The sequence below is a fragment of the Pongo pygmaeus genome, chromosome 7 (assembly GCF_028885625.2).
Source record: "Pongo pygmaeus isolate AG05252 chromosome 7, NHGRI_mPonPyg2-v2.0_pri, whole genome shotgun sequence".
In the NCBI taxonomy this organism is placed as follows: domain Eukaryota; kingdom Metazoa; phylum Chordata; class Mammalia; order Primates; family Hominidae; genus Pongo; species Pongo pygmaeus.
Genome location: NC_072380.2, coordinates 94,003,399 through 94,024,528, shown reverse-complemented (window position 1 = coordinate 94,024,528; position 21,130 = coordinate 94,003,399). Strand labels below are relative to the sequence as shown.

The following is a 21,130-nucleotide window of genomic DNA, read 5'->3' as shown; positions in this document are numbered from 1 at the left end:
ACATTCAAGGGCTCAGGAGTTAAGACTTTTTTTTTTCCCCCTACCAGAATTAAAAAAAAAAAAAAGTACAAGATAAAGAAATATTAACTTCTTAAAAAGCCTGATGACTGTTTTGCAAGGAGCATGTATGTTACACTATATAATCAAGTAACACTGGTTGAGGGATGGCTCGGGAATTGAATAACCCATGTCTGTCTCTTTTGCTTGATTATTGCAACACTGTGTGCCCGGCACTGTTATGGTTCCTGGAGTTCTATTAACTTTTAAAAAAATAAATAAAAGACAATTCCTGTGAAGCCGTTGTCGATTTTCGTGGCCTATGCAGGGAACCGCGGTATGCAATCGTCCAGAAAGGCAGGTGGGCATTTCTTTTTCTTTCTCTCTCTTTTTTTTTTTTTTTTTTTGAGACGGAGTTTCGCTCTTCTTTCCCAGGCTGGAGTGCAATGGTCCAATCTCGGCTCACTGCGACCTCCGCCTCCCAGGTTCAAGCGTTTCTCCTGCCTCAGTCTCCCGAGTAGCTGGGATTACAGGCATGTGCCACCACGCCTGGCTAATTTTGTATTTTTAGTAGAGACGGGGGTTTCTCCACACTGGTCAGGCTGGTCTCGAACTCCTGACCTCAGGTGATCCGCCCGCCTCGGCCTCACAAAGTGCTGGGATTACAGGCGTGAGCCACTGCGCCCGGCTGCAGGTGGGTATTTCTTTAAGGACTGGGCGACAGGCCTTCCGCTCCGAGAAGAACACTCACAGAACAGCGGCCTTTCCTTGTCAGGGCGAAAGCACCTAGGACAAATGCATAGCTGGTTTCCGGGCCCCGCCCCCACCTGTAGACTCCGCCTCTGGGTCCGCCACTCTCCCGTCAGGCGCCGCGCGCGCTCATTGCCCCGCCCCTCAGGCTGTGCCCCGCCCCTTGCGGCGCCGAAGAGATGGCGGAGTTGGACATCGGGCAGCACTGCCAGGTGGAGCACTGCCGGCAGCGAGGTGATCGGAGAGCTTCCAGCCCCCATCCCCGGCCGCGGGAGACCGGGGCTCCGCTTTGGCTCCGCGGATGGTGGCGGCGGGTGAAGGGAGGCCACAAGGCTGGGCAGGGCCTGAGAAGCGGGGTGGGAGCGTTTCTTCTGGGGCTGCAGTGAGATCGGCTGGTGCGGGTTTTTTTTGGCCGTGAGCCTTTGAAATGACTTGTGGTCTCCTTGGAAGGAAGCCATGCAATTCCTGAAAACGTACCTTGCAGTGTTTATTTTGGTTTTCGAGTGTGCCGTGTCCGAGCAGTGCACGAAGCCCACTGCTGGGTCGCGTGACGCACACTTACTCTGCTGAGCGCGGGTATGGGGACGCGTAGGTTTGGTCTGGGACTGTTGTCTTTTGACTTTGCCACTGCGACCTACGGCCAGCTACTTTCCCAAACTTTTTGTTTACTTATCTGTTACGTAGCTGTCAGGAGGAGTTGGGCGAGATCAACTCGCCCAACTAGTGTTCACGTGGATGTGTGTCCGGAAGAAGGCCCTTCCTTAGCTTTCATCAAATTATCAAAGGCATCCTGATCCTCAGATTATTCCACCAAATGGTCATCATGCTCTCCCAGCTCTGTCATTCCCTGATTCTCATTATTATTATTTGAACAAACATTTACAGATTATTGATTTTGGTGCTTGGACCACACAAGGGTGTAAACTACAGTCTTTTACACAGAAGACCTTTCCAACTAGTAAGCTGCATTTTAGAGAGAATTAATTAATAATATGGCAATGGGCTCTCCCCATTGCACTGAGACTTTGAGATATACCTAGTCCAAGGTAATGTGGCACTGGCTTCAGGATGCCATACACCTGGAAAGGACAAGTTTTTGAAGCATTAAAACCACACAGACTGCTCAGTCGTTGTTACTGTGTTTCACACACTACATAAGGTAGCAAACAGGTTTAATCTCCCCTTGCAACTTCAGTCATTGGTATCAAGTGCCTGAATTACTGTGTCAAGGACTCTGAGATTTAGCCCAGTTTCAGTGGAGTTCCATAACTGATTAGTGATTTCTACTGTGGGAATGCGTGATAGGACAGGTGACACAATCCCTTCTAGGTTCTTGTTACTTATAGCCCTCTATCTATGTATCTTTCACCACTGGCTGTAATAACAAGCCAGTGTGACTTTTTTCATGTGGAAGCTTAGCCATTTGGGTTTTGACTGTAAATTATGCGTGTCTATGCCTGATCCCCCGCTAGTAAGTCCAATACACATTATATGCCATTCATGACATAGTTCATTTTCCTTTCCAGCTATATATGTCTTTAGTGTCAATAACTGAGATGAGGCCAGGCCTATCTGTTTTGGGACTAGTGGAAAGCAGTTAAGATTTAGACTACGTCAAGTGTATATCCTAAATTTTATCTACCTTCTGGAGGGATTGAAGGATGGTATTAGGTGCTGGGAAATTGTCTTGACTTAATTCTTTCACCTGGGTCCTTCTGGTTTGCATCTAATGCTTCATTATTAAAAGTCTCAAAATATTAAGCACCTCCACCCAGTCACTGCAGTATTGTTCTTTTTCGTTTGTTTGTTTTGTTTTGAAATGGACTCTGGCTCTGTTGCCCAGGATGGAGTGCAGTGGCGCGATCTTGGCTCTCTGCAACCTCCGCCTCCTGAGTTCAAGCAATTGTCCTGCCTCAGCCTCTTAAGTAGCTGGGATTACAGGCATGAACCACCACGCCCAGCTAATTTTTTTGTGTTTTTTATTTTTTTATTTTTTAGTAGAGATGGGGTTTCGCCATGTTGGCCAGGCTGTTTTCAAACTCTTGACCTCAGATGATGCGCCCCCCTCGGCCTCCCAAAGTGCTGGGATTACAGACGTAAACTACCACACCCGGCCCCTTGCAGTATTGTTCTGAGTTGAGTATACTCAAAAGAAGTTAATTGTTGTATTATTCTTATTAATTATAGTTACTGTATTACTATTCTGATCTTTTATATCTCATTTGGTTTCTGTAAGTACACTGTGAGTTCGGTGTGGCATACAGCATAGACACAGATATAGATACACATGCATACACACACATAGACATATATACACAGAAAGGATGTGCTTATATCTTTATATCTGTCTCTGTATCTGCCTGTCTATATCTTTCTATTTTTTTTACCCAATAATAGAGCTTTGGTTTTGTATATGTTTATTAACATACATATATAGAAACACACACACATATACTTTATACTAACTGTACTATATATTACATCAAATTATATATATTTGAAATACCATAAATCTTATAGGTGTATATATAAATATATTTGAATATAGTCAAGCTTTGGCTATATATATATATATGTACACACACAGATATATATTAGTACACAGATATATATATAAATATATATATTTATTGGATATATATAAAAATATATATATCCAAAGTTTTACTGTTAAGTAACTTGCCTTAGTAAGTTACTTAGTAAGCAGTGGAATCAGAATTGAATCCCAGGTTTTTAACTCCAAATGTGGAATTTTTGCAGTATACAGTCATCAAAAACAACACCTAGTAAATCTGGGAAACAAAACAAAAAAGAAAAAGAAAACCACTAGAACTTATTTTTGTCTGACTTAGTAAAGTTACAAGTAACATCTATTAATACCTTATGTTAATCCAATTACTTTCTGTTACAGTTATTGAAGTTGTGATTAATTTTGTTAGAGTGGTTACATAGTGCTTGCTACACTAGGATATTAGTCAAAATGGGAAGTTTTTCCATAGAGGTTGTCGTCTTGCTTAAGAAAACTAAATCAAAATCAGATACTGACCAGTATATACATTTTCTCTCAATTTTAGATTTTCTTCCATTTGTGTGTGATGATTGTTCAGGAATATTTTGGTAAGTTAAGTTTTTATGCAGGATTTGGGAGTAATTTTAGTGTTTATTAATATGAGGTTATTTCTGAAAAGTAGAATGATTTAAAATAATTGTTACTTTAGCCATTGATTATTGATATTTAGTATAGTTATAGGCTCTGATTACTTCTTCATATATGTGACTGATTTTTAAACTTCCAAAAGTGGGGTTATGTATGTGAATTTTATATAAAAGTTATATTTTTGTCTTTTAATTACAAGGAGAAAATAATATTCACAATATAAAGAATATGGTAAAAATCCAGTTATAATTATTGCTCTTTATTTTAATTAATAAAATGAAAAGAGCCCAACCTATAAATGCCTTAAAATAGGAATCACAGCATTTGACTACATTACATGCCAAGTAAAACCTGGGAATTAATCAAGAATTTTGGAAAATGGATTTTCCTTACAGTTAAACTTTAAAATATCAAGCATTTAATTTATAAAATAGAACACTGAAAGAATGAATTTTTTTCAGAATGTAATTCAGAATGATTTGTTGGAAGTAAATAAAAGTAGTGTATATTTTTAAATTATTTGGAATTAGAGAACTTTTCATATTTTACTACTGATGATCTTTTAGAAATAAAAAGAGCTGAAAGATATGTTTATATTTTCATTCAACCTCAAGCATTCAAAGTAAACGTAATTTAGGGTGGTGAATTGTTTTTACTCATATTGAAGTTGAACATTTGTGTTTTAAAACTTTTGAGACTATAGATGCTCCATCTTTAATTTATCTGACATTTCAGTTTTTTCTCATATTCAAAGTTATTAATGTAGTATGAGCATAATGTAAAGAATACTGAACATTAAAATATCACAAATTACTGCAGTTATCTTTAAGTATGTTATTTAAATAAACACTTACTATTATTATTTAAGCCTTGAACACAGAAGCAAGGAGTCTCATGGTTGTCCTGAGGTATGTTAATATTTTTCCAATCTGATAAAATGTATTTGTATTTATGTACTTTCATTCAGAATTTGATTAGATTTAAAGCCAGTCAGTATCACAGATTAAAGTTTGGCATACTAAACTGATTAGGTAAAGAGGCTTTTGCTTCATTTATATTATTTTTCTTTGTTTGAAAGAAAAATTGTTTTACTTGGTGTTTGTAAATTTTTACCCTCATAATTCTTATTCCTTAACATTTGTTTAGGTAGTCCACTTACAGTATAAGGCTATATATTTGTTTGTTTTGTTTTGTTTTTTTGAGATGGAGTTTTGCTCTTGTTGCCCAGGCTGGAGTGCAGTGGTACGATCTCGGCTCACTGCAACCTCCTCCTCCTGGGTTCAAGTGATTCTCCTGGCTCAGCCTCCCAAGTAGCTGGGATTATAGGCATGCGCCACCACGCCCGACTAATTTTTGTATTTTTACTAGAGATGGGGTTTCACCATGTTGGCCAGGCTGGTCTCAAACTCCTGACCTCAGGTGATCCACCCGCCTTGGCCTCCCAAAGTGTTGGGATTACAGGTGTTAGCCACCGTGCCCGGCCAAGGCTATATATTTATAAATATATACTTAAGTTAATGTCCTCCTTATATATTCCCTCCAGTTCACTGTGTCCTTCACTGTTGTGTACATTTTCACTGATGCCTGCTGATAGGATCTGTGGTAGTAAATCATTCTGGCTCAGTTGACCTAAGACAACCAGGAAGAAACCTATAGTTTAATAAAATTCCTACCCTAATTTTGCACAAATCATAAGTTAAGAAAGGTCTGGCAAATAGAAGTCAAAATATTACCCTTATTACTGGTAAAGATAAGTTGAATGATGAAGCTCAGCATAGAGCCAAATGGGTTTGCAAAGAAAATCCAGAATTAGGCAGACTTGCCCAGCAGTCACAGCAGTACTGGACCAGGTTAGGCTTTCTCCCTGAAGGCAGTTCAGTTCCAAGAGTAAGACAGAAAGCTAAGCCCACCATGTTCAATGTGTTCTAACACTTTTCTGTGGACATTTATTCCTTCTCACCATTTACCAAGTGCTTTACCAAATATTTTCACATCTTTTCTCTCAGTTATAGAAAGTTATTAAAGTTACATGAGGTTCAGTTGAAATCTGATTCTTTCGAGTTTAAATGATCAGTCAAAATCTGACTCTTTGAAGTTTACGTGATCTATTTGAGGAAAATTTGAATTACCTAGCATGTTGATTTTATGCAGCATTAATTGGAGGAAATATTCAGTCATACAGTAAAACTTACTGAAGTTTCTTGCAGTTTATAAATCTATCCTGTGTTTTCTTTTTTCTTAGGATATAATTTGATTTCTCTGAATGTCTCTCAGATAATTAGATCTCATTAATTAAATACTGAAACATCATTAGGCCATTGCAACAAGTTCAAAAAGATACTTAAATTAATTCCAACAAGATGTAACTATTATTTATAAAAAGGAATTCCCTTTGGTTGTAGTTTTCAAGCAATTATTTCCCTAAGTTTACTCATCTTTAGAAACCTAGTTTGTTAATGCTCAGAATAGCCTGGCTGATCTAGAATTTTTTTTTTTTTTTTTAGTCTTATAAAATCTTTTCTTCCTGTGGTGGAGTATTTGCTGGTAATAAAACTATGAAATAGGGCATAGAGAATAATACATGATTATGAAAACTGTCTTTAACCTTTTATCTCACAAATAAATAAATGTTTTTTAAGTGTTTTATTTTCTGAGTTAAGTGTTTGATCTCCTAAAATTAGTGTGGAAATTAGGTTGACTTGCCATTTGAGGGTTGATGAGATAATTACCTGAGCATATCATGGGGACATCTTTGTATGAGACTGTTACAAAGCAGGTTAAAATTATAGAGTGTAATTACATAGTCATTTCAACTTGACTTAGAAGACAAATATACCACAGTAGGAAAATTATGAGAATGTGGTACAGTCAGCATAGTAATCATTTGTCACACAAAACATTCTTTATAATCTTTATGTGAGAGTAAGTAACTTGCTCTAATAAGTTTAAGCAAAAATAATATGAATGCTGCCTTCTAGAATAGACACATTGATTTGGTTTAGGTCTGAAATGTAATACATTTCCTCCTTTTTGCATTTTCAGGTGACTGTAATCAATGAGAGACTGAAGACAGATCAACATACATCTTACCCATGCTCTTTCAAAGACTGTGCTGAGAGAGAACTTGTGGCAGTTATATGTCCTTATTGTGAGAAGAATTTTTGCCTGAGGTGATTGATCACTTAGGCTGTTCACACTTTGTATATCTGTGTAAGTACTATACAAACACATGAACTAGTGTCCCTCTTCTATTGCTCATAGACACCGTCATCAGTCAGATCATGAGTGTGAAAAACTGGAGATCCCAAAGCCTCACATGGCTGCCACTCAGAAACTTGTTAAAGGCATTGTTGGTAAGTATCTAGAAAGCGTGTTTTGTTGCTTTCCTAGTTCCAAAGCTCCTGCTTCTTATGTCTACTTTCCAGTTATGGGAGGCATCATTAATAACCCCAGTGGTATTCGTATTAACTTGTATTTTGATGATATTCTTGTGACAGTATTTCTTATGAGGTCTGCCTGACCAATGAAAATTTGGAAATTATTTGGAGGTACTCCACCATAAGTACTTATCTCTTTTGCTGAGCCACTTAGATTAGCTAGTTAACCATCGGGCTAGAAATGGTATTCATGAGATTGAAGTAGTCGGCTGCTTTCTCTACAGACTAAACTCTAAGCCTAGTCAGCTGTTCTGTGAATGCTGCTGATAATAAGAGATACCAGGAATGAATGTATCTGTGACTTAAATCAGTCTCTCTGCCAGTATGTTAGCTCAGAATTTTTATTCCATATTAAGGCTAGTACCTTTATTACAATCTTGCATAACCAAATCTTAAGGTTGTCTGTAGAAGCATTAATGACTGCTTTAGGTTAAATAGGCTTAAATTGGAAAGAAGCACATTATAGTGAATTTTTTGATGTGGAGATTGCTTAGATCAATCTCAATGATATTTTTCCATTGACCATGTAAATACAATAACGATACAATGAATGTGGTCTCTGTATATCTCTCTTGTGTATAATTTATATATGTTTCAGAGCCATAATTAATAAGTGTATTATAATAAAACTCTATTTGTAATGTGAAAGTTTTATGTGATTACATGCTTACACTTCTTAGATTCCAAGACAGGAGAAACAGCAAGTAAACGACGGAAAGGTGCCAAAAATAGTGAAACAGCTGCAAAGGTTGCATTGATGAAATTAAAGATGCATGCTGATGGTGATAAGTCATTACCACAGGTTGGTCTTAGAGATTTTTTAAAACACAAAAATTTCAAATATAGTTGAAGTCCTCTTTGTATTCCTCCTTCCCATCAATTAACAACTAACCTAAACCTGGTATGTATCATTCTTAATGTTGCATGGTATATGTCTGCATAAATAATACACAGTTTTATGAGTTTTTTCACTCTATAGACATGATAGTGAACCATATGATAGTGAACCATATCCTTCTTTGAGGTTTTCTTTTTTTTTTTTCCCCACTTGGGATGTGCTGTTAACATTTATCCATGCTGAGACATTTAGTCAACAAAATTCAGATTTTTTTCAATTTTTTGCTATTATAAACTGTCTATGGTGACCATCTTTGTGTATATGTAGAAGAGTTTCTCTAGGACTGTTCCTTTAAAACTTCACAATATCAATTATTTTATATAACAACCATATATATATGTGTGTGTGTATATATATATACACACATATATATATACACATATATACACACACACACATACCTTAACACAGTTGAGTGTTATATGTGTTATATTATGGTATTTGTTATTATGTTTTAAAGATTGTGGCCAGGCGCGGTGGCTCAGGCCTGTAATCCCAGCACTTTGGGAGGCCAAGACGGGCGGATCATGAGGTCAGGAGATTGAGACCATCCTGGCTAACACAGTGAAACCCCATTTCTACTAAAAATACAAAAAAATTAGCCGGGCATGGTGGTGGGCGCCTGTAGTCCCAGCTACTCGGGACACTGAGGCAGGAGAATGGCGTGAACCTGGGAAGTGGAGCTTGCAGTGAGCTGAGATCGCACCACTGCACTCCAGCCTGGGCGACAGAGCGAGACTCCATCCAAAAAAAAACAACCAAAAACAAACAAACACACAAACAAAAAAGATTGTTAGAACCTATTAGGTTGATTTTCCAATCCCTGATGGATTGAGACTACCGTTTAAAAAATGCTACTTTAGTGAGTATACCTAGAAATAGAAAACCTGGATTATGGGCTTTGCTGATCTTCAGCTTTACTAGATATGGTCAACTTCCTGTTGTCCGTGATTGTACTCATTTGTCTGTTTCTATTAGTGCTTCCAACAATGTCTATTTTTGGCCATTTATTCCTTAATAAAAATTTTAGGATCACTTTGCCCTGTTCGGTGAAATTATGATTTTGATAGGAATTATGCTGAATTTTAGATTAGAGAGTTGACATCTTTAGAATTTTGACTCTTCTCATCTATGTCTGTGGTATACCTTTCCAACTTTTCTTTAGGTTTTCTTTTATGTGTAATTATAGAAGTAACATTCTGTAATGCTTACCATAAATATTTACATACCTTTACTTAGTTTTATTCTTAGGCTCTTTATAATTTTTGCTGTCATTATAAATAATACCTTTTTTAAAAAATTACATTTTCCTAGCTAATTATTGTTGGTTAATGTTATGTTGCCCTTCTATCCAGCAAATAAATTCCTAATAGTTCCCATATTTTGTAGATTTTCTGGGCTATTTTCTGTGTAGTCATATCTTCTCCAAATGCCAATTTTTGTGGATTTTTTCTACAGATTTTCTCTTCTCTTTTGTTCATTAGCATTGTTTGTCTTAATGTTGAGATCTTCAGAACAATGTTGAATAATATGGGCAATAGAAGGAATCTTCATCATGTTTCTGACTTTAATGCAAATGTATCTAAAGTTTCATCAAGTATTAGATATACTGTAAATTTCTGTAAGTAGCCTTTTTCTTGATACTATTATTTCTTTCTATTCCTAGTTTGCTAGGAATTTACATTATGAATGGATATTAAACTTTACTGTAAATTTTTTTCTTACATTTAGTAAGATGATCATTTTTTCCTCATCAATGTAATAAATTTTATCAATCAGTTTTTCTGTTGTTAGATCATCAAATATTTCAGGATAAGTCACTGACTCTGGTATATAGTTCTTTTAAAATGCACTGAGAAATTGATTTGCTAACATATTATTTAGTGTGTGTTAGTGACATTAATAGCAAGATTATGCTCAAAAATTAGTTGAGTAGCTTTCTCTCTTTTATTCTTTGAGGTAGTTGTAGAGGGTGGGAATTATTTGTTCTTAAAGGTTTGGTAACACTCAGTTGTAGTAACTCTTGGAGAATTTTGAATACTATTCCAATGTGTTACATCTTGCTTTATCTGGATAATCTATTTCTTCTGAAGTCAATTTTGGTAAATATTTTTCCAAAAAACTGTTTGATGTAGATTTTTCAGTTTATTATTATCAAGTTGTTCAGGTTATTCTGTTATACTTCAGAATCTCTATGTGTCTTTAGTCATTCTACTTTCTGAATATTTTTCATTTGTACTTCTCTTTCTTTCCCCTTTAGACAGAACAGCTAGAAGTTTATCCTTATTTTTTCTTAGTGTTTTCAAAGAACCATGATTTGGATTTAAAGACCTCTGTGTTTTGTTTTCTGTTTCACTAATTTTTGCTTTTATATTATTTCCTTCTGCTTTGTTTAGATTTTTCTCTGATGACCTTTTTCCAGCCTTTCACATAGAATGGTAATTTATTGATTTTATTTTTGTTTTGTTTTGTTCTGAGACAGAGTCTCGCTCTGTCACCCAGGCTGGAGTGCAGTGGTGCGATCTCAGCTCACTGCAACCCCCGCTTCCCAGGTTCAAGTGATTCCCCTACCTCAGCCTCCTGAGTAGCTGGGATTACAGGCGTGCACCACCACACCCGGCTAATTTTTGTATTTTTAGTAGAGATGGGATTTCACCATGTTGGTCAGGCTGGTCTTGAACTCCTGACCTCGTGATCCACCCTCCTCGGCCTCCCAAAGTGCTGGGATTGCAGGCATGAGCCACCGTGCCTGGCAGTTTGTTTATTTTTAATATACTTGTTTAGGTGTAACAATATACTTGTTTGGTGTCTTTATTTTGTTACCATTTCAAACACAGGCAAGTTACATAGTACAAATAACTTTTCCATATTCTTTACCCAATTGTACCAATTATTTTTATGTTGCCCTGTTTGCTTTATCATCTGCTGTCTCTCTCTGTCTGTGTACCATATGTATATGTGTGTACTTAATTTTTGGTCCACTTGATTTATCACTTTCTCAGGTTAAAATCTCCTACTATGGATGTGGTTTTGCTAATTTTTTTATATAACTCTAACGGTTTGTAGAGTTACGTATTATCAAGTGCATAGAGTTTCTTCATTGTTATATGTTCTTTATGAATTTTGCCTTTAAACCTATTTTGAATTATAATATTGTTTCACTAGCTTTCTTTTGGTGAATATTTAACAAGTATGTAATTTTTTCATCCCTTTATATTTCAACTTTTTTTGTTGTTTTGTTTTAGGGTGTCTCTTGTAAGCAGCATATAGCTGGACTTTGTTTTTTTTAAACCAATTTGATAGTATCTCTCTTTTGTGGGTGAGTTGAATCCTTTCTTGTTTATGGTGGTCATTGGTGTATTTGAACATATTTCTTCCATCATACATTTTCTGCTCATCACCCTTTTTCTTTGACTCTTTCTCTTTCCTTTTGTATTGAATTTGTTCTGATGGCTTAGAAACAATTGATTACAGTTTTCTTGTTTTATTGACTACCCCTGATATTTTCCTTTTTTGAAATTTTATTTGATTTTTTAAAATTGCAAAGGTAGTATAAGCTTTTAACAAGTATAGCTATCAAAAGATGCGTATGGAGAAAAAACACACGCTCCTGTGTCTCTCATCCATTTCCATCCCCTAAAGCAGCGATTCTTAACTGAAAGCAGTTTTGCTCCCTAAGGGGACATCAGCAATGTCTGGAGACAATTTTAGTTGTCACAGTTGGGAATGGGGTGCTACTGGTATTTAGTTGGTAGAGGCCAGAGATGCTGTTAAATTCATACATTGTAGAGGACAAGGCCGACAACAGAGAATTTTTTCTTGGCCTAAAATGTAAATAGTGACAAAGTTGAGAAGACCTGCTCTCAAGTATTCAGTAATACTTACATTACTTTGCAATTCTTCTATTGCTTAAAACATAACAGTAAAAACTTCTACAAGACTTACTTTGAAGCAGTCTGCCAACATATTTCATCCTTGCAACAAGTTTATAAGTTATGCACTATTAACTCTTAACCAAAAAGATTAACATTCTATTAACATAGCTAGTAATTGGAGAACTATGAATTGAAACTAGGCAGTCGGGTTTCACAAACCATCTTCTTCACACACTTAACAATATATCATAAAGCATTCTATAAGTTTGTAGATAAAAGTTTTTCCCTTTATTATTAATGTTTGTGTGTGTGTATAAGCATAGATACACTAGAGATATATGTGGGTGTCTGTGTTTATACATACTTACATGTATAATATATACATGTGTATTGTATCCATGTATATATGTATATGTGTAAGTGTATTTATTATATGTGTGTATATCATTTTACATAAATGAAAATGTATTCTACTTGTATATGTGTGCAAAGGCATAAAGAATGTTTTTCTGTCATTATTTTATAAAAATGGTATCATTCATTTAGTCAACACACTTAAAAAAAAATACTTTCTATATACCAAGCCCTGATAATACAGTAGTGAATAAAACAGAATCCCTTCTGCCCTTATGAACCCAGAGTTCCTGGAGTTTATATGCCACTGGGCTGAGACAGATATTAAACATATAATAGTTCGTGTAGTGATTAGAGCTATAAATAAAACTAAAGCAGGTTTGGGGTAGATTATGTATCCTCTCATTAATGCCTAGTAGAAATTCCCTCAAGTGAGTTGGTGTGACCCTAAATCATTTTCTTTACAAACTGCATTCTCTTCTGTGGTGTGGGTGTACTGTCGCTTATTTTGTCATTTTTCAGTTAATGAGCATTCACTTTGTTTCCAGTTTTGGCTACTGTGCTAAGTAGCCTGTGTGGTACTTTTCTTTCTGTGAGATAAATTCCCAAGACTGTGTTTGTGTCAAATGGTACACGTATTTTAAATTTTAATAAAAATTGTCAAACAACTTTACAAAAAATTACAATTCACATTTCTAATCAAACTTCATTGGCGGATTGCCTATACTAAGCATGGTTTTGTGGCTCTAGTTTTTTAATCACCTTTAGTACTTACAACTCTTCTGAGATATATTTTTATCCTAATTTCACAGATGAGTCGTCTGGAGTTAAGTATTTTTAAGAGCACTAACTTGGTAAGATCCTGCCCTTCTAACCAGTTCCGTATACTTCCTCTTGTGGCCAAACATGAGAGTACCCATTTTCTCCATGGTTTCCAGTAGCTATTAGCATTCTTTTTAATATTTTACAGTTTGGTGGCTATAAAAAGATATTTCATAATTGCTTTAATTTGTATTTTCCTGACTACTATTCAGTTTGGACAACTTTTAATATGTTTTTTAGGCATTTGAATTTGCCTTTCTCTGAATTGTTAGTGAGTATGCTTTGATCATTTTTGTTTTGGGATATTTTTCTTTTTATTTTGTTTGGTCAACTTATAGGAGCTCTTAGACTATAAAAGATGTTAATCCTTTATCTATAATCATTATTTGTAAATTGTTTTCCAAATCTATCAGTGTATTGATATTACTTATATTTCTAATTAACGTAGCAATATTTTACATTTGCATTTTCCAAGTTCTGTCTTTTCTTTCATTCCTGTTGTGGTTTTCCTTTGGGTTTTGTGGGTATGTTTGTTTTGTTTTGCATTAGCCTTTTTTTTTTTTTTTTTTTTTTTGACGGAGCTTTGCTGTTGTTGCCCAGTCTGGAGCGCAATGGTGCGATCTCAACTCACTGCAACCTCTGCCTCCTGAGTTCAAGCAATTCTCCTGCCTCAGCCTCCTGAGTAGCTGGGATTACAGGCATGTGCCACCACGGCCCGGCTAATTTTTGTGTTTTTAGTAAAGACAGGGTTTCACCATGTTGGTCAGGCTGGTCTCGAACTCCTGACTTCAGGTAATCCACCTGCCTCAGCCTCCCAAGGTGCTGGGATTATAGGCGTGAGCCACTGCGCCCGGCTTGTTTTGGATTAATCTTTAATCCACCTGTTTTTTTTGTTAGCATATGATGTGAGCTAAGGGCTTAATTTTATTTTCTTCCAGTTGTTTAGGTAGTTTTGCCACCACTGATTATTTAATAAGTTATCTATGTTTTATTGGATTGAAATACCAAAATACCACCTTCATGAAAAGTTGAACATTTTATTTCTGTATATGGATTTATTTCTTAATTTTCTATTACAGTCTACTCATTCATTTTTTACTCATAAGTTAATACCAAATTGATTTGGTGCAATAGCTTTATAGAATGTTCTATATCTGATCATGCAAGTCCCATCCATATTTTTCCATTTTTTTCTAGTATTTTTATTAGCATTTATTTATCCATCTGAATGTTATGGTTATTATATTCAGATTTTAAAAAATACCACTCTTAGGATTTATAGGTTATCATAATGGGGCAAGGTTGTGAATAACAGACTTCAACATAGCCTGTTAAAGAAGTTAGACTCTTTAAAAGCAAAATGTGGAAGCTGAGAGTATGATTATTAAAAGCAACAGATAGCACAGCATAGTCTTAGACAGAAATGTGGCTTCCTACATCCCCTCATGTTTCCCACAAGGATGTGATGAGTGAATATTGCCTGGAGGAAGCGAGGATTTGACCATTTATTTGAAGGCCCCTTTGCCATTCTCCTGGAGATTTTATACCATCTTGGCCTCCTTTTTTATGTCCTGAGGATTCCAGCCCCTTTCCTGCTCCTAAGCTTCCAGTAATTCATGCAAAACATCCTTAATGAATACCTGAGTGGGTTCTATGAATTTAGGTGAAGTACAGTTCGAATTCCCAGCAGTATCTACTAGCAAGTCTAGGCTTTTGGCCTGACTCAGAACCATTCCTGAAGGATTCACACTGGATTTGCTTTATATGCTATACATTAATTTTGGAAGAAATGACATTTTTATGACATTGTCTTTCTGTAGGGACCTTATATGTCTTTATTTATTCAGATGTTTTATTCCCTTCTGCAACATTTCATATTTTTCTTCTTTTATGTTGTATTCCTTATTTTCATTGCTACTTATTTCATGGTTTTTGTTTAGGTTGAGAACAGAATATTTTCCCCACTTCCATTGCCAAATACTTACTGCTAATAAAGAGAAAAAAAATCTTCAGTTCTGTATACTCATATTATTCAGCTACATCACCAAAATCTTTTATTCATTTTAGAAGTTTTTTCTACTAGTGTTTTTTAATTTTCTAGTTAAAAATTACACCTTGTTAACAAATAAGAATAGCTTTAATTTTTTTAATATTTATACTCATTATTTCATTTTTCATACTACATTATCTATAATCTCCAATATAATATCCTAAAATGATAATGGTGATAACAACTATGTGCTTACATTCTTAACGCATATAATTAAATATCAATGTTTTTCTCAAAGCCTAAAGTTAGTTGGTATTATATCCTCCTGAATACGAGCTTGAAATGCTTTATCCAGTTGACTATCTCCTATCCCATCATCTTTTTTTAACATAAAAATTAATTTTAAGTTAATAGCTATTAAAATTTACCAACACTTTTTTTTTGTTTTTTGTTTTTTTTTTCGTTTCTCCTTCCTTAGGGCTCACTTTTATTTTTACTAAAGTACATTCTTTAGCAGTTCATTCAATAAAGATCTCTGGTAATAAACTCTATGAGTCTTTTTTGAACATGTCCTTATTTTGCCCTTACTTTTAGCTGGATTGTCTATTAAACTTTCTCAACACTTCTAATAAACTTTGTCATCTATTATTGGAGGAACATCTGTGTCAGTCTTACTCTATGAGTAATCTATCTTTTTTGGTAGCTTTTAAGATTTCTTTTGATATTTTCCAGTTTCTGTGGAATGTTTCTATGTGTGGATTTATTTTAGTTATTCAGTTGGACACATTGTAAATTTTGACTTTTTGGAAAATTGTACTCATTTTCTCTCTAAATAGTGCTACTTCACCATTTCTTCTTTTCTGAATCTCTTGTCGACATATTTTGGGGATCTATAGTTGTTTTTGTTTTTGTTTTGAGACAGAGTCTCACTCTGTCACCCAGGCTGGAATGCAGTGGCACAGTCTCAGCTCACTACAGCCTCTATTTCCCCGGTTCAAACAATTCTCGTGCCTCAGCCTCCTGAGTAGCTGGGACTACAGGTGCATGCCCCCACACCTGTCTAATTTTTGTATTTTTAAGAGATGGGGTTTTGCCATTTTGGCGAGGCTGGCCTCGAACTCCTGACCTCAAGTGATCTGCCGACCTCAGCCTCCCGAAGTGCTGGGATTACAGGTGTGAGCCACCATGCCCAGCCTATAATTGTTTCTATCTTGTGTCTCTTTATGTGGTATTCTGGATGACTTCCTCGTATCCATCTTATAATAAATTAGGCCTTTTTATTGAGGATTATAGAAACTTATCTATAATAAATTTTGAGTGTTTTACTCCAGAAACTATTTTTTAATTTTCATTTTTTGACTTGGATCTTCATGTCTTTTATGTTTTATTTATGCCTATTTTGGTTTTATAACTTCTTGTTTCTTTTTTATCTAATTGTGCATCCTAACTACCTTTTTTAATGTCTTTTTAAAGTTCACCTGTCTTCATTTGCCCATAATGAGTTAATCTTCAGTTTGTTTTGAAATTTCAGTTAATGCAATTAAAATGTTCATCTTGAATAGGAGGTTCTTCCTATATTTCTCCTTCCTGTCACTGACAGATCCCTGTCTAGCAATTTTATACTGAAGTCAGCATTCAGCAGTAACTTTAGCTGCCCTTCCTAGAGCAGAGGTCCCACATGCTCCTCTGCTTCCGAGCAGAGAGCCTGACCCAGGAGCTTTATACTTATCTCCCTGTGGTGCTGTTATTTCCCACTTACCTATAAGCTGACCTCCTCCTCTTCTGGAGCCCTGAAAGCCTGTAGCTTAGCCAGCCTATCACTTTGCATTTCTGTTTCATTTTTGATCCTCATACATATTTATCTTTTTTTAAAAAAAAGATAAGGCTATATCTTATTAATTTTCTCTTTCTATATTTATCTTCTTGCTGCTTTCTTTTTGGAGCAAGTAATACTTGATTATAGAGGTGGCTTATAGTTTGAATTTCCAGTGATTTCTTGTTTTTTCTTTTAATACTTGTTACCTGTAATAACACACCCCACTGGTCTTCAACAAATCTAAATTCCTTACTGCTGAGATGAGAATTGTGTTGAATTTATTATTTCTCAGAATAATTGTGATCTTTCCACAAGTTAGAGATGCTCCTGTTATGCCAAAATTTTTGTTTTAGCAAGAATTGACCTGTAAAGCCAGCACTTTTAAAAAGCAGTTTTTAGGAATCAGTGAAGATCAAAGGCCAAGCCTTTTGCTCCTACTCATTCTTTCCTGCTTTTTTTTTTTTTTTTTTTTGAAATAGGGTCTTACTGTGTTGCCCTGGCTGGAGTACAGTGGCATGTTCACCACTCGTTGCAGCCTCGACCTTCTTGGGCTCAAGTGATCCTCCCACCTCAGCCTCCAAAGTAGCTGGGACTACCAGCACACACCACTATACCCAGCTAATTTTTTGTGCTTTTCGTAGAGATGGAGTTTTACCATGTTGCCCAGGCTGGTCTTGAACTCCTAGGCTGAAGCAATTTGCCTGCCTTGACCTCCCAAAGTGCTAGCATTATAGGCATGAGCCATCATGCTCAGCCATCCATTTGTTAATTAGGCAAGAAAATACAATATAAGGAGAGGGCAGATAAGATATAGAATACTAGAGAAATCCTTTCTAAGTCCTTTCTTTTGTTGATAAGGTACTTGGGGTTTGGAGGTCTTTTTCTATCTCTTTTTTTTTGTTTTTAATGTTTCCTTGTTCTGAAAAGTCCTTCTATCTAAATACATAGTGAGGTCTTTCACACAAAAAGAAATGTTGTATGTGTCAGAAATCTTTGAATTGCAAGTGACAGAAACTTGATTCCAACTAGGAAAATCAAAACAAACTTTTTCCCTCATATAATGGGGAATAATGAATTGATCTGGTCTTTGGGGATGAATTCAGGAACTCAGATTATGTTGAAAGAGCTCATCTGTTTTCTTGTTATTTCTCTTTCTACATTGACCTCATTTTTTTCCATTTGAGGAAACTTTTTCCACATTGGTTTAGGAATGGCTGTTAGGTGACGGGGTTCGCTGTAGGCAACTCCAGGTTTAATTTGATAAAACTTAAAAAAAATAAGGAGAAGCCGGGTGTGGTGGCTCACTCCTGTAATCCCAGCATTCTGAGAGGCCGAGGCAGGTGGATCACCTGAGGTCAGGAGTTCAAGACCAACCTGAACAACACGGTGAAACCCCGTCTCTAGTAAAAGTACAAAAATTAGCCAGGCGTGGTGGCACGTGCCTGTAATCCCAGCTACTCAGAGGCTGAGGCATGAGAATCACTTGAACCCTGGAGGCGGAGGTTGCAGTGAGCCAAGATCGCACCATTGCACTCTAGCCTTGGCAACAAGAGCGAAACTCCCTCTCAAAAATAAATAAATAAATAAATAAGGAGAGTGCTCTTTGTCTCCTAAGCTGTTGAACATAAAATCCCAGGAACAGACCTGATTGGCCTAACTTCGGCCACATGCCTGTCTTTGCACAGATTACCTTGGCCAGGGTCTTCGTCCTATGCCCATGCATTTATGTGTATTTTTGGCTACTGTGATTGGTATTCCAAATAGCAGATACCTTGTTAGAAGGTAATTCTGCTCTGACCAGAAGAAGAGAGGAAGGGTTGGCACCAGACAAAAACTGATGTCTATTTTGCCTATGTAATGGTTGTTTTAACTTTTTCGTTTTACAGACAGAAAGAATTTACTTTCAGGTTTTCTTACCTAAAGGGAGCAAAGAGAAGAGCAAACCAATGTTTTTTTGCCACCGATGGAGCATTGGAAAGGCCATAGACTTTGCTGCTTCTCTAGCCAGGCTTAAAAATGACAATAACAAATTAACAGCTAAGGTAACATCTCATTATAATAATATTTCTATATTAATAAAGGTGTTATGATGCTCCATTCAAGCATGTTTATTTATTACGGTATGACTTACTTTTCCCTTCACAGAAATTAAGGCTGTGTCACATTACTTCAGGAGAAGCCTTACCCTTGGATCATACTTTGGAAACCTGGATTGCTAAGGAGGATTGTCCTTTATATAATGGTGGAAATATAATCTTGGAATATCTTAATGATGAAGAACAATTCTGTAAAAATGTTGAATCTTACTTGGAATAGTCATTTAAAGATTCAAGTCAGAAATCACAGGGAAAATTCTATTACATGTTTAAGTCCATTTATTTTACTACAGATACTATTTTTGTAATTTTTAAAAGTTGCTTTCTAACTTATTTCCCCTTATGTCACATTTTAAATTATGAGTTTTCTATTAGAGTTTTTTGGTTTTAAGTTTAATTGTGTGCGGATCCTCAATTATTAGCAAATTCTTATATTTAATTAGCTTTCATTAGTTTATGCTGTAGTGACAACAACAAAGATGTATTTCCTGGTGGGGGATGTCAGCTGTTGATTGGCTGTGACACTGCTTTGTGTCATCTTTTCACCATGATCAAAGGCGAAGGAAGGGATCTCTTTTCGGACATTGTGATTGTTTTAGCAGAGAGAGAAAGAGATGAAATACACTTCAGTTTTGTCTTAAAAGATGCATGTATCATACTTGCTTTAAGCAAGTCATGTGGCCAAGCCTAGCATCATGGAGCCAGAAAGTATAGCCTTGCTGTCTGTCTACATCATGATGTATAAATTGATATATCTACATGAATTATAGAAACTTAGAAGTGATCTTTATTCAGTCTTATAATTTTTACATGAAGAATCTTAGGGCTAGGAGGAGAAAATGATTTTCTTTCTATTACCTAACTAGATTGGGGCATATTTCTGATAAAGACCCACCTCTAGTGAGATTCATCTTTTTTGTTTGTGTGACTATATTCCATAGAGAAGAAAGATGGGATAGCTCAACTTCATTATATACCAAAGCAAAACACATGCCAAATGATGACTACATTTTACCAACAAATTTAGACGAGTATTCTTGACTAGTGTTTACTATCTATACCCCCAAAACTACTACTATATAGACAGAATAGAAAGTATTTCTATTTGTCCTTTTTTTGTTTTCTGTTCTAATTGTCAGGGACATATGTAGTGGCTATAGGTTTACTTAAAAGGAATAAACTTCGAATGCTCATTTGGTTTATTTCCTTTCTAATTCTTCATATTTTTATGTGAGGAATGGAGATAATTTCCGACTTTTATTATGTTCTTATACTTTCATTCATTAGCATAGTTATTTGAGTTCCCACTAAATGTAGGGATTTGTCTCTAATTGCCATGATTAATACAATGATGATGTGTATACATACAGGTATATCTTGGAAATATTGTGGGTTCAGTTTCAGACTACCACACAAAGCAAATATTGGAGTATATTGAGCCAGACAAATTTTTTTTGTTTCCCAGGGCATATAAAAATTATGTTTACACCATACTATAGTCTATTTAATGTGCAATAGCATTATGTCTAAAAAATGTATATACCTTAAATAAAAAATACTATATTGCTAAAAAATGCTAATAATCATCTGAGCCTTCAACAATTTGTAATGTTTTTGCTGATGGAGGGTCTTGCCTAATTTCAATAGCTACTGACTGATTGGGGTGGTAGTTACAGAAGGTTGGGGTGGCTGTGACAACTTCTTAAAATAAGACCACAATGAAGTTTGCCATATTGATTGACTCTTCTTTTCATGAAAGATTTCTGTGTAGCATGCAATGCTTTTGATAGCATTTTTTCCTGAGTAGAACTTCTTTCAAAATTGAAGTCAGTCCTCTTAAACCCTGCCAAAGCTTTATCAACTAAGGTTATGGAATACCTAAATTTTTTGTTATCATTTCAACAACGTTCTTAGCATCTTCACTAGGAGATTCCTTCT

At 35.7% G+C, this 21,130-nt stretch overlaps 1 protein-coding gene across 3 annotated transcripts; it reads left to right on the top strand.

Annotated features, from left to right (window-relative positions):
• Positions 1-884: 884 nt before the first annotated feature.
• On the top strand, positions 885-20,772 carry ZFAND1 (zinc finger AN1-type containing 1). Of its 3 annotated transcripts, XM_063668938.1 has the most exons (9): positions 900-981; positions 3,822-3,864; positions 4,773-4,812; positions 6,947-7,074; positions 7,166-7,257; positions 8,022-8,143; positions 13,281-13,322; positions 18,983-19,138; positions 19,242-20,772. In XM_063668938.1, the coding sequence occupies exons 1-9, from the start codon at positions 927-929 to the stop codon at positions 19,410-19,412; spliced, it is 849 nt and encodes a 282-aa protein (XP_063525008.1). In that variant the 5' UTR covers positions 900-926; the 3' UTR covers positions 19,413-20,772. The 3 variants fall into 3 exon arrangements, with proteins under 3 accessions (XP_054354383.1, XP_063525008.1, XP_063525009.1); XM_054498408.2 differs by lacking the exon at positions 13,281-13,322 and having other exon boundaries at positions 885-981; XM_063668939.1 differs by lacking the exon at positions 13,281-13,322 and having other exon boundaries at positions 19,004-19,138.
• Positions 20,773-21,130: the final 358 nt, after the last annotated feature.